A 14,725-nucleotide genomic window follows, 5' to 3' on the forward strand; every position below is an offset into this window, starting at 1 on the left:
TCTCAGAATTACCGCTGACTACACTTATAATCCAGCAGTTCATGTGTCCCAAGGATCATGAATGCCTGTGGAAAGTTGGGTTTGTATGCAATGAAGGAATATGGCTCTAACTCAAACTATCCATGATATTTAAAGCTTTATTAGGAGCAGCCTCTATGCCTTAATAGACCTACCCACAGAGCAAATTTTCATTAAAAGAAGCATATGTCTTTGGGATGCAAGGTTTTGTATTATTACTTTCCAGACCATTTTACTCTATAGTAATTCCCACTATGGCTAAGGAATATTCAAAGATTGTTTCATTTATAGCTCAATTACTAACTGAAAGACAACAAAAATAGTTAGGAATACATTCCAATGAGTTTAAGAAGTATTATATAGGACTGCCATTTAGGCAGACCAAGAGCTGCATCATGATTTTAATACTCCTTCTTAATAGCCCCCTCAATTCCTAAAATAACTTTTCAAAAAATTTCCATACTGTGAAAAATGTTCAACTTGAAAAACTGACTCATCTGAGGAAAACATGTAGAACTGCCAGATTATAAATCTACAAGAATGGTTGATTTTTTTTTCTTGCATGGTCCATTATAATGTTATTTATATCATTACTAAGAAGCTTTGTCCGCAGCTAGAATAAAAGCTACAACAAAGATGTGGCTCTCTCTTCTAAAAATACTAGCAGTATAACTTCCCACTTACTATTGATAGCAAAAAGTCTTTTTTATCACTAATCCAGAGGCTATACTACATTATGGAGACTTTATGAGCAGCAAGGTATCTACCTTTACATGAAATCATGATAAATTATATTACGTTTCTGTATTTCTTATAACCAAAGTGCACATGGCATCTATTTCCTCAGGCATGAATCTGATTCTTCTAAAAGTTATAAAAAGTCTGCTCTCAGGATATATCAGAATAATAGAGTTGGAAGGGATCCTGGAGGTCTTCTAGTCCAACCCCCTGCTCAAGCAGGACATCCTATACCATTTCAGACAAATGGATGTCGAAACACTTCTTAAAAACCTCTAGTGATGGCACACCCACAAGTTCAAAGTTCAGCTTCAAAGCAAGGTGAGAACTGATTAATTCTTCTCACTGTCAGGAAATTATTTCTTATTTCTATGTTGGTTCTCTCCTTGATTAGTTTCCATCCATTGCTTCTCCTCCTGCCTTCAGCTGCTTTGGAGAATAGGTTGGCCCCCCTTTTCTTTGTGGCAGCCCCTCAAATATTGGAATACTGCTATCATATCACTCCAGCCTTCTTTTCATTAGACTAGACATACCCAATTCTTGCAACCATTCTTCATGTGTCCAGGCCTTTAATCGTCTTAGTTGCTCTTCTCTGCACTCTTTCCAGAGTCTCAACATCTTTTTATATTGTAGCGACCAAAACTCGATACAATATTCCAAGTGTGGTCTTATCAAGGCATTATTACTTATTTAGTAGAGAATTCCTCCACTAAATAAAGTATATCCTTATTTGTGTTGCACCAGGAAAATACATTTCCTTCCTGACAAGGATAGAAACTGGAAAAGCAGCCCTAACACTCCTTCATTAATAAATTCATGCCCCTGTCAAGAAAAAGTTGTCCATCCTAGTTATGACTAATGAACCAGTCAACACATCCCTGCTTGCTAGGCAGAGGAGACCCATAAGATCCCTGATGCAAAAATGTAAGAGATACATTACTGCTGTAGAATCTGTTTTGATCTCCTGGATGTAAAAGCATGAACTGTCACTGTTTAATTTTTTAAGATGCCCTTCTGGAAACAGCTAGCTAACATCTGCTAAGCACATACAGCTATACGTATGGAGCAATTTCACATAGGAAGAATTCCTCCAATAGCAAGTAAGACTCTGAACATGGAAAAATATTACATGTTAAACATTATGCCCATAAAAGGCTCTTTCTCCCATGTTCATCAAAATATTCAAACATGCCATTTAGCAAAGTTGTAAAGCCCCATTCATGTTTAGGGAGAGTGCATGCAGAATTTCTAGTCTTTAGAATTTTTCCGCATTAATCTCAGAACTGTTCAAAATACAGGTAGTCCTCAACTTACAACCATCTGTTTAGCGACCATTCAAAGTTACAATGGTAGTGAAAACAGTGACGTATGCCTGTTTTTCACATTTACAATTGTTGCAGCATCCCCATGACCACATGATCAAAATGGGCATGTATTTTTTGCCGGCTGCAGTTGCACCTTTTGCAGCCTTCTGATGAGCAAAATCATTGGTAAAGCCAGATTCACTTAGCAATTGTATTACTAACATAATAATTGCAGATATTCACTTAGCAACCATGGCAAGAAAGGTTGTCAATTTGGGCAAAACCCATTTAATTGTATTTTGGGTTCAAATTGTGGTTGTAAGTCGAGGACTACTGTATACTGTCTCTACTGTGAATACTGATATGAGAAAATCTAGGCTCAGGTTGCTAGTCAATCACAGAGTTTATTGGGAATATTGACAAAGGGTTACTCTGGGGAAGATGAACTATGGGATGACATCATGTAATCTACTACAGTTCCTTGTAGTAAGCTTTGCCAACCTGTGCCCTCCTGTTGCTCTTCAGACAAGAGAGTTAAATAAAATCTGTATGAAGTTCTTTCCTTTTTCTGTTGAAGAGTTCAGCATTTGAGCAAAATCATAGCTTTATAATTAACTGAACTATTCAAGTAAATCCTCCCTCATAAAAAAAACCAACCATTTTCTTAAAGATCTTGATTCTACTAGCTGTTGGTCCTCTCTGAACCTTATACTAGGATTTCTTTATTCTTGGACTCTCTCCCATTATAATCTTCAATACATGGAAATGTGTATTTTTGGTACTGCTATTCATAACAGTACAGTGTCGGCATCCAAAGGGAACCACCATAATAATTTCAACCATCTGTTCTACCTATGAGCATGGCCAAAATGTAACTAAGAAACCAAAATAAGAAAATTTGGACATCTTATAACATGGAACTCTTCAAGCAACTGGCAATATCCCTAAAATTTATAGTTTCCAGCAAGCATTTATCTCAGATTTTCCATGTAGAACTTATACAGAAATCAAATATACTCTGACCACCACAAAGAGACAACAGCCTTACAGAAATATAGAAGTATCAACAAATCAGGGGGAAAACATATTGTGAGCAAGAAAAGGGCACCCAAAATAGCATTAAAAATAATAGACCATACTGTTTTATTATTATTTATTAAAGGTAAAGGTAAAGGTTTCCCCTCGCATATATGTACTAGTCGTTCCTGACTCTAAGGGTTGGTGCTCATCTCCATTTCAAAGCCGAAGAGCCAGCGTTGTCCAAAGACATCTCCATGGTCATGTGGCCGGCATGACTAAACACCAAAGGCGCACGGAACGCTGTTACTTTCCCACCAAAGGTGGACCCTATTTTTCTACTTGCGTTTTTTACGTGCTTTCGAACTGCTAGGTTGGCAGAAGCTGGGACAAGTAATGGGAGCTCATCCCATTATGCGGCACTAGGGATTCGAACCGCTGAACTGCCTTTCGATTGACAAACTCAGTGTCTTAGCCACTGAGCCACCGCATCCCTTTTATTATTTATTAATTAAGACTAATTTCATTGAATATATTATAAAGAATTGAATATTCTGGAGAAAGATATGAACTTTGAAGACATTCTATTTCACTATTTCATTTGCCCTACTTTAATTGTTCGGAAAGAGATTAAACTAATCTGAATTTTTAGATATCTTCTGTAATAAGCCTTAATCAAAGAGCATCTTTACTGGATTGGCACACAGAAGGTTCTGTAGTATATCTTATAATGCTATTATGCAGGTAGCATTTCTAAATTAAGTCAACATAGCATCCAAAACATTTTTATTGCAACTGCAAGACTTCTACACCTTCCTTTGGTAATCTGATGTTTTTGAGGGTTTTTTTATTTCACAATTTAAGATAGTTTGAGGGCACCAAACTGAGCAAGATTTTATGTACACTGAGAGCATATGCACCAAGACAAATTCCTTGTGTGTCCAATCACACTTGGCCAATAAAAAATTCTATTCTATTCATTTTATGGGGGTGGGGGGTTTGCTACACTGCAAGTGTCTTTAATAACAGTAGAGGTAGAGAGCTACAAAACATAGAATTAACTTTGGGAAATTATACAAAAAGCAGAACTAAATTTTAAGGAAAATATTAATACTTATTTTTTGGCATACCAAACTTTTCAATGCAAAGTAGGAATCTTAATTCTTTGTATTGAAGAGTAGGTCTAGGCTGAATTATTATTTTTTTATTCACAATAACATTCTGAACCATTATCAGTTTTGCATTAAAAACTACTGAAGATGACTAAGTTTTTAGTACTCACAGGCTTACCATCTGGACCAGGTTCTCCAGGGAAGCCATGATTCCCAGGTTGTCCTGGATCACCCTAGAAATAAGACAAAGTAAAGATAAGGTGAGACTCACAAAACATTTATCCGGTCTCTAGAAGGGATCCTTCACTGCAAACTGAAACTACCCTGCAGTGCTTACAGGATGAAGGGAAAGTTCAATGTTTGAGTTTTTTTAGATGAGGGTTGTCCTCCCCTCATCCTAAACATTCCCTCCTCATCCTATAAAATTATAAAATGGTTGAGATTGGAGCTATTTAGGGAACTGTTTTCTTTCTCTGTTATGTGGAGTTATGTTAAAGAAAATTTAAGAAAAATACAACATATTCTAATATATTCTTAAAACTAAAATTTTGGAAGTAAACCAAAGATGTTTTATGCAGAACTTGTCTTTACAATCCAGCCCTTAACTTTTCCGTGGGAAACATTTTCATCAATTGCTCTTACTTTCACAGGAGGTGGCCTTATTCTTGATATTTAAGCTGTTACAAACTTTCCTAATATCCATAATTAAATAAAAACTTTTGTAAGTATTATATTAAAACAGCATAATAGTTGGCTGAGGCTTCAGAGAGTTGGCCAGATTATTATAGTTTTTTAATATGCTGATATATATAAGATTATAAGAACATTATAGGGGAACATTCAGCATTTAGCTGCCATGTCTTAACTGACAGTAATATGAATCAAACCCTGGGAAAGCTATAGGGAAACTTAAACATGTTAAGTAAGCATTAAAATTGTGGGACTTTGCTATATTTCTAACAAATAATATAGTAATGGATCAGTTCACTAAAGAAACCTCATTTACAATGTCAGTCTTACTACATATCACAGAATCAATAATTCATTTTTTACTGCAGCAAAGCTTTTCATATGAGAATTTGTAATGTTGACATTTCACTGATTTTTCTGCAATTTAGTCTTCTAAAGGAGGATTGCTAAATTCTGAACTTACTATTTAAGCATAAATCTGTGAAGCATCTTATCTATTATTTCAACTATCTGATTAATTCCATTGTAAACTCAAGTCCTACTTAGTGGCCATTAAGACTTCCATGAAGACATGGATGGTTAAAATGTGAGGAAAATGGCCAATATGAAGGACAAAATGGTCGAAGTGTGGTTTTTGAATGAAGTTCGTAGTACTGAAAAAGTTCAGTTCTTGACAACTTGATTAGCCAGTGGTGCATTAATCCACAAACACTTCTTTTATCTCAACCATATATGTAAAATACCACCTATATTAGATCCAAAGTCCACTCACTTTGGGGCCTGGAGGTCCTTGTTTTCCTGGAGGACAAATGCAAGGAGGTGGGGTAGATCCTACATCGCTAGGTCCATTCTTGCACTATTAAAGAAAAAATATTTTCAAATACCAACTCCAATATAGTTTTTACACTTGTTCCACTAAAATCCCCAAAGATAATCAAACCAGCTTTGATGATCAATAGCAATTTCATAATCCCAACACAAACTTCACTGTAGAAATCAGAGGGCAGCTTCAGTTTCTTAGGAAATAACTTAATTATTCCTACAGAGATTCTATGAAAAAATTATAATTTAATTTTAAATTATTATTTAAATTTAGGTGCCTTTCGCAGAATGTTGCAAGCCTCTCTTCTCCCATCTGGGAGAGATGGATAATTCTGAAGAATCCATGAATCAGATATAGAAAAATTATACAGAAATACAAAATGAGGCAATCGCTGGCAAAACATTTTCTTTATATTCAAAAGTTCCCAGGCTTAAACTCTGGCATTGCCTAACGAAATTTAAAAGTTCAACTACCCCCTGGTGATTAGCTGCAATTCAGTGTAGACTCTATTGACTGGAACAAGGTTACATAAGGTGCACCCCTGAGTGGAAGCCTCTTGGACCATAACTGCTGAAACCTGAAGGCATGGTTTCTTCTAATCTTGAGGAAGGGGGTAATTGATTTCTATACTATAAGTATTAAACAGGCACATCACAATTGAAAAATGAAGACTCTCTCCAAATGTAATCCTTCCCAGCTATGTAAAATGTCCCCACCTACATAGTAGCCCTCTCAGCCCATTCCTGGGTCAGATGGAGAAACAGGCTGGGTTCACCTGACAAAGAATTCTGATTTGATCTGAACAAAAAAATTATCAAGAACACTAAATCATACAGACTGCCCAGGGGATGGTCTTCTCTGAGACAAACAATTCTTGCTTGCACTGTCTATAAAAATAAATCTTTTTAGCCCTCACAGTAACATCTGTATTAGGGGGGGCAAGTACCCCTGCTTTCAGAATGTTTCCCATAGAAGTGCTCAAATATTATCTGTTTATTGCAAAGAACAAAGTAACAAGTTCACACTTTTTTAAATGTAAGAATTATCTATCACAGATTTTCTCCTGGGCCTGTAATTAGAGAAATTTCCACTGAATCATCCCATATATTTTCCAAATTCTAGATATTTTCTCCTTTCATGTATACCAGTAATTGAAATAAGTCAATTACTTATTTCAATTAACTTATAACGGCCAAAAACTGAATACTTTCCAGCACTTTATTTGCCTTAAAAGTAGAATATATCCTTCTATATTGTATGTGTATTTATGTACATACGCATTTGCAAAGAATATAAATATGAATTAAATATGCATATGTATATTCTACATACATAGTATATTTCATCAATGTCAGCACTGAATGTTCCTAGTAATATAAAAATAGCTTAGTAATGAGTAATGGAAGATAGTCTGTATACCAAATAAAAATCAAGATAACATAAAAATTGAAACAAACGTCAATTGAATTATTTACTTAAAGAAGAATTCCTCAGCATGGAGGTAAAAAAAAGTTTTGCAAACAGTAAAAATCCACATTTCCTTCTATCCCATATTCCAAACACACAAAACATTCCTACCTCACCTGGTTAATAGTAAGTTTACTAGAAATGTAAGAGAGGAAAGGCAAATGTTACCTTACATTTGTACGAATGTGCATTGTTTGGCCTACCTCTCCATTCTGAAATGAAAAGGGGGGAAAAAAACAATGGAATTAAAACTTCTTTTAAAACCTGCACACACAAGCAAGCCTTTCTTTAAAACTGCCAAAAAACACAAAGCTAATTTCTGACCATGGTCTCTCTGGATCTCCAACAGCTCAGCAAAGAGATCTGTAAATACTCATCTTAGTCAAGGGCAATCACACACATTTTGGGAGAAAAAAAAAATCCCTGTGGAATTTTAGACAAGTTGTCTGATGGAGAGCAGCCTAAATTCCTAGATTATTGCTTATGTTAACATAATTTTAGCACAAGCACAAACCCATTCTTAGAATCTCTTTCCTCAGCTCTTTCCCCCAGCTTTTTATTGAGAAATATCCAACAGTTCTTAGTAATCTTCTATAATACTCACAACGCCAGGTATCTCACAGGCTGTTTCACGGCTGTTTTGTTCTGGGCTGCAATAAATCCTTAGCTTTTGGACATCAAACTGTAAAGCAGAAATTAACACATTCCTTAGACAAGTATTTCTTATGGCATCTTATTAAGAGGTCTTTGTGCAGCCAAAAAGTTCATCATTATCTGGTCCTCCCCCAGAGTCAGTGACAGTGACAGAATACACTGTTGGGGTTTCAATGGGCTTCATGGGGAGGTGATGGACATCAACTGAGATGATGTGATCCCATTCCTGGTGATCACTTCCCAAGTGCTACCCAACAATGTCAGTTTTAAGAACTGCTTTGGATAAATGGGAAGAGGAGGGAACAAATAAAAAAGTCCCACAAAAATGTCTGTTTGGTGTAATAGTTAAGACACCAGGCCAAAACGTGAGAGACTGTGGGTTCTAGTCCCACCTTAGGCACTAAGCCAGCTGAGTGACCGTGGACCAGTCACTCTCTCTCCACCCTTGGAAGGAGGGAACCGCTTTTGAAAAACTTTTCTTTGCCAAGAAAACTGCATGGACTTGTCTCCAAGAATCACACATGATCGAATAGAAAGAGAAAATAAACATAGAAAGCCATACACTTTTAGAAATGATGGGGTTGCACTATTTGTTTTGACCAAACAATGCTTAGTAGAAGATACAATTTAACAGCAAATTAAAAGATGCCTTTTAAAACAGGTTGATTTGCTGGGACAAGCAGCAGCCTATTGATTGAACCCGATTAACAATGACCAGCCTGAAAATTACTGAACAAAAACAGATCAATGAATACATTGTTAAAGAGGCCCATTCGGCAGATCTCTACATTCTACCACCTCTACCACTTTCCCAAATTCTTTGCAGAAGCACTTTAGTTAATTTTCTTCTAAGCGGATTAAAAGGGGTGCTTGCAGACTTCACCTATTTTGCTGCTGAATTTTATATGTCTAATCCCAGGAAACTAGAAGGCCATAAATGGGGTTGAGGTCACATAGCACACAGGCCTTGAGCTGTGTTCCTCTTCACTCACAGAAGTCACTCCTAATTTCTTTAGCAAAAGTACCTGATTACTGTTAAGCCCCCCTAGGCATAGTACATTCTGGATCAGAAGACCTACCAGCCCTCTGGAAAAGCTTTCATAGATAGCAGGGTCTTAAACAGGTTAAAAAAAAAAACCAGCAGCAAATAGATACTGGTATTAACTTGAATAAAAGTGCCCTTTACTAAGTCAAAGCCACCAATGAAAGTAACTCATTCACTGCAGAGTCTGTTAATTTTACCTGGCCTAATTTTAAGCTATGAGATCAGGTTATTATACTAATGTGCATAGATTTATCTCTGTTTCATAAAACACTGCAATCTGAACCAGTGTATACCTGCACAGTCTCTTCTTTTCCTGTATATTTTCCTATTTGAGTCACTCCACTAATATAGATTCCTGCAACAGGATGCAATGGCTTCGTTTCGGTTTCTTGACCATCTATGTACAACGTTACATCAGCTTCAGTTACTAAAAGACGAATTTGATGCCAGCCTTGATCAAACAATGTCTAGAATAGAGAATAGTAAATGTATGTATGACTCTTTGTCTGTATAGAACAGTCATTTTCCTATACCTTAACTGATTTACATGCTTTCGAGACATACACGGTCATTCATCTAACCTTGAAGCATTATCAATTGCTACAATTTAATATTATAGCCCAATATTCATGGTAAAACCCCACAGAGGGACTCAAAATATTTTTTTCTAAAAAATACATCCTTAATATTGACAATCAATATATTGCAGTTGTGCCAAGTGGTGCCTATGTGGAAAAGAGAATAGGCAGACCATAACATATCCATCTTCTTTAGAAAATGTTTGTACATTGGTTTTGAAAGAGTAGCCTGACATTCTTTGCTAAAGGCCTTCAGGGACCATAGAATGAATCTATAATAGTAATAAGGGTGAGAATTTAACACTCTCCAAATGTTACAATAGTACCCCTCTCAGTATTCCAAGTCAGGACAAGCAATAGTGAGGGGGTGCTAGGAAATGTGATTCAATACTATCTGAAGGATGCTGTCCACGCCCATTCAGAGGTCGTCTTCCAAAAAGCACCACCTTTTTATGACCTATCGCACAGAAACTTGAATCTAGGTCCTAGTCCAATATGTAAAACCAAAGTTAAACTATGTTACCAAAATGCCTGGGTAAAGGCTGCTGCATAAGCCTGGAATGAAAAGACATCTATGTCACATCAAGCATGCCACCAATTACAAGTGGCACTGACCTATCTTTGTTTAGCCAATAAATAAAAGTGTTCTAAAGATGGACAATGCTCCCAACCTTGAGACAGCATTCATTTATATACTTTAGCCTCAAACCATTAAGGCTTTTAGATCAGTATGAATAGTTATGATTTGGGTCTGGAAATGGACATTTGGACAAAATAAAAGTAAATTTTGGACAAAGTAAAATTTCCAATTCCCCTTCAAAAATAGCTGTTGCATAAATTCCAATTGAGAATTATTAATGCAGTCAATACAACAGATGTTACAAATTAGCCATCTGACCATATCAAAGTGCTATTTAAAAACTACAGAAAAACATGGGACCTTTTCATAATAAATTGCTACTCCCCATTGCCATTTAGTCAGCCCCATTCTGTTCTAGGTAGCCTCTTCTCTTCAGAATAGTCTCTGATTGTAAACCAATCTATATTTAGCTAGTGCTAAAGTATCATCTTAACACTCTTCAGATAGGTTGAATACTAAATCTATATAGCAATCCTAAATCAAAGAGATGTTTTAGGCAGTCATTGAGGTCACCTGTGCCTTTAATAAAAATGATGCCTCCCAGAAAATATCCTTACGCTTTACCTGATCCCATAAGATTGAACAATATCTTCCAGAATGCAATTGCAAACATGGGCCTAAATTTAGGTTGAATTGGATCTGAAATATTGAATCTCCTGGCATTTAAACACATAATATGGATCAGGTTATCTGAGGGATCATCTCCTGCTGGTCACATCTACCTGACCCACTAGAGCAGGGAGGCAAGAATGCTGCGGGTCCCATCCCCTAGGGACATACACCTGGTGGGATCCAGAAGAAGGACCTTCTCTGTGGTGGCTCCCTCTCTCTGGAACATCATTCCCCAGAGATTAGAATGGCCCCCACTCTAACACTCTTCCAGAAGGCACTGAAGACCTGGTTTTGCCAGCGGGCCTGGGGAACCCAGAGCAGAATGGAGCCCATTAAATGGCTTGTGTGATGTGTTATCACCGGGGTGATGGGGGGGGAGTTATTATATTATTTTATTATGTGATTATTCTCTTTTGTTAGTTTTACTGTTTTATATATGAGGTTTTATATTCCTGTAAATCGTTTGAGTCGCCATGTGCAAATAGACGGCAATATAAATTTCCTAAAATAAATAAATAGTATAGTTGTAGATTTTTCCAATTGATACATGATGTGCTCTTTACCTTTACACGGGGTGCAGTAAAAGTAACAACCTGATTGCCATTGGCTAGGTTTGTTGTAGTAAAGGATAATGTTTTCTTTTCTCCGATTACAGTAACAGCTATTTGCGGTGTTCCATCTTGGCTTAGAATCCTCCACAAATCCCATGTTTTTTTTACTTTAAATCGCTGTGTAGATACAAATACATATGATGGAGGAAGGCCTTCTGGAAATACATTTCTGAAAAACATTTTTTTCAAAAATTAAAACATGAAATAATTTTAGAATTACAAAAAAATGTATAATAAATACACACACACACACACACGAAATGAAAAAGTGGCAAACTTTGATAAGAACTTTCAGCTCAGAAGAAAGAAGTACCTTGTCAATCCTGTCAAATCAATCCGGGAAGTGATTTCATAAGCTTTTACATTAGTGCTTGGAATCTGAATTCTTTTCTTCACCTTTTTTTTAACATCTAAACCTAAAAGGATATCAAATCCTTTTTCATCCCGAGATGCCACTGGAATTCTTGTTGGGCAAACTGATTCTATAAAGAATACACAGAACAAATCACTCGCAAATGAAGTAATAAAGTAGTATATAACATTAAACACAAAATAGGAAAACTTTTTGTCTTGCATCATGGTAAATAATTGCATTTTTTGGACTGGATGGCTGGGAAATGACCTAAAAAACCTTTTTTAAACATGAAAAGTTCATTAATGATAATCATGTTCTTATATTACTTTTTTTTTCCCCTAGTGGTAAATTCTCTTGAATTCTTTTTTTTTTTTTTTTTTTATTGAAAAGGTTTTCAAATACAAATTTTTCCCCCTTTTTCCCCCCCCTCCCCCCCTCCCTAACCCCCCCTCCCCACCCTTCCCCCCCTGTGACTTCTTCGTAACAAAAAAAAACCCTAATTCATAACAGATTACTTACTCCCTCCTCAAAATACTGACCTTTACTTACTAAAAGTATTATAAATCCCCCTTTATCCATACATTTCAGAAAAGAAGAAGAGAAAAAAAACAAAAAAAAAACAAACACATTATACTATAACTATTATAAAATAACTTCTAATTTAGCATAATAGTGTTTTATATCTATACATTATTGCAACAATTCAAAACCACCTTCCACTTTAAAACTATACGATAAGTCCTACTTTAATAACATTTCAAAGCGGGCTCCCCATAAAATCTAATTTAACATTTATTCCACTCTATCCATTTCCTCCACTCCCCTAAATGTATCACTTAAAAATCCCTTTTCTTAAACTAATCAGTCTGTAGCTAGCTTATTCACCCACTGTCTTACAAATTTACCATACACAACAATTCTTGATATCTTTAATTCACTGCCCACACTACTTAAAAATATATATATATATATATTCCATTGTATCTAAATAAAAAAAGAAAAGACAATAACTTTAAATTTATAGTCCATATAATATCTTCTTGAAGTCTTTCCACTGGATTGTTAAAACCAACATCCATAATAGGGTAACATAGCTTGCTGATGCAACAGTTTATTCAAGATCTCCAATCATATCTGCCCCCATCAGTAGTAAACATCTTCTTATATATATAAAAGTAAAAACAACCACCCGAGTGACATTATAATTATATTCCATATAATAATAATTGTGGGTTTCATCAGGATTATTAATTTCCATCATCGTATTGGGTAACAACCCGATCTTCTGCATGTCCCAATGTGATTCTCTTGCCTTATAATTCAAGATAATTATAATATATTTATCAACACAAAAAGAAGTTTCAAAGTAGATAATTCAAAACCATCAATTTGAGGCTCTTTCCATGTCCCAAAATTACGGCAATGCAGAGATCTGCCACTATCCTCAGGATGATATTAACCAATATGTCGCCTCCTCTATGTTTTCACATAATCATTCATATTTTAAAATCACTGGCTTCACTGTTGCTTGGGTTAGAAATTTCTATTTTTGTACAACCTATTTCTTTTTTTGTTTTCTTTTTGTGGGTTTGACTTCCATCCTAATTTTTTGTGTCTCACATTTCTTTTTTATCCCTTGTATATCCTCTAATTGGTTTCCATGCTTGTCCTTGCCTTGATAAGTCATCACATTAAAATCAGATGGCACTTCTCTCAAATTTGTAGATAATCCAGCTGGGGTATCCGATAAATCCAAAGGCAATTTATCTGGTACAGTCTCTATCTTTAGTTCCAGCTCCTTCTGCTTATCCTGTATTATATCTGAAGACGTTAAATTCATTTTCAACCTATTTTGATAAAATTCTTCCGCTCTTTCAACAGTATTTAACTGGTATCTTTCTCCTTGATATCTCAATATAATACCAACTGGGACGTCCCACCGGAATTGAATATTTCTCCTTTTTAACTCAGACACCAGAAAGCCAAATTTCTTCCTTTCCATTAATATCTTAGGTGGGAGTTCCTTGTAAATCCAAATCTTTCTTCCATACAATTGCAAATTAGAATTGAAGGAATTTTGCACAATTTTATTCCTAATTTCTTTATCTGAAAAATAGATTACCACATCTCTAGGCAATTGCCTTTGCTTGGCAGTCCAGGAGTTTATTCGATAAGCTCTGTCAATCCTACAAAACACTTCCTCAGGTTGAATCTTTAAAATCCCAGCTAGAAATTCAGAAGATATTTTCCTTAAGTCATCTCTGTTATTTTCCTGCAGACCTCTAAGTCTTATTGCATATTCTGTGAAATTATATTGTATCTTTAGAACCTCTTTTTCAATCCTCTGTTGCAGATTTTCTACATTACCAGACTTTTGGTCAGCATCCATTTTAAATTTTTCTTCTGAACTATAATCCTGAATATTTAACAAATCATTTTCAAATTCTCTTGAATTCTTGATACTACTCTGCTGTGTTCAGTATCAGTCAACACTTTCGGATAGTGCACTATATATCAAAATATATTTATATTTTCACATAAGTGGCAGAGACATGTACCATAATTACTATGGAGTAGAGTGGGCATGGAGTGTGTGTACATGTGTGTGTGTAAGCCAGCCATTTGATGTGAAATATTTTTCAATCTAGTCCAGCAGCTCCCCGCGCTGGATTTTATTTGCATTAGTGGTGTTAAGCACAAAATTGACTTAAATTATGAGGAAGTTGCACACAATATTCTATTAGGTGCAACTTCCATAGTTTTCTGTATTGGGACAGTGAAAGCACTAAACAGAATAATCTGACATCAGCTACAGTTTGTTAAAAACTAGGGGCTTACGTTTTCCCTCCACCCTTTTCACAGAAAGGCGAAGACATGAGCCTGGAGTTAGCACTGGTGACTAAACATTGATCTTCTTTAGATCTGAATATTACCATTGTTTGCACATTCCTTATCTGGATGTATTCCTAAGTGAAGAAAGGGGAAACTTAGAGCTAGACTATTATTTTCTCTTCCTCCAACCTTAACAAACCTTTCTAACTGTAAATATCCTTTCCTTTAT

The 14,725-nt window shown here is 35.7% G+C and overlaps 1 protein-coding gene across 1 annotated transcript in view; it reads right to left on the reverse strand.

The window, feature by feature from the left end:
• Positions 1-14,725, reverse strand: part of COL21A1 (collagen type XXI alpha 1 chain) — an 88,592-nt gene that overhangs the window by 43,869 nt on the left and 29,998 nt on the right. The window contains exons 4-9 of the mRNA XM_087882456.1: positions 11,623-11,791; positions 11,262-11,478; positions 9,162-9,335; positions 7,774-7,851; positions 5,652-5,735; positions 4,360-4,422 (exon numbers count right to left, since the gene is read on the reverse strand). Coding sequence (XP_087738582.1) covers positions 4,360-4,422; positions 5,652-5,735; positions 7,774-7,851; positions 9,162-9,335; positions 11,262-11,478; positions 11,623-11,791 — 785 coding nt within the window. The remainder of the gene's footprint in view (positions 1-4,359; positions 4,423-5,651; positions 5,736-7,773; positions 7,852-9,161; positions 9,336-11,261; positions 11,479-11,622; positions 11,792-14,725) is intronic.

The sequence above is a fragment of the Pantherophis guttatus genome, chromosome 1 (genome assembly GCF_059756535.1).
Source record: "Pantherophis guttatus breed Tessera chromosome 1, ASM5975653v1, whole genome shotgun sequence".
In the NCBI taxonomy this organism is placed as follows: Eukaryota; Metazoa; Chordata; class Lepidosauria; order Squamata; family Colubridae; genus Pantherophis; species Pantherophis guttatus.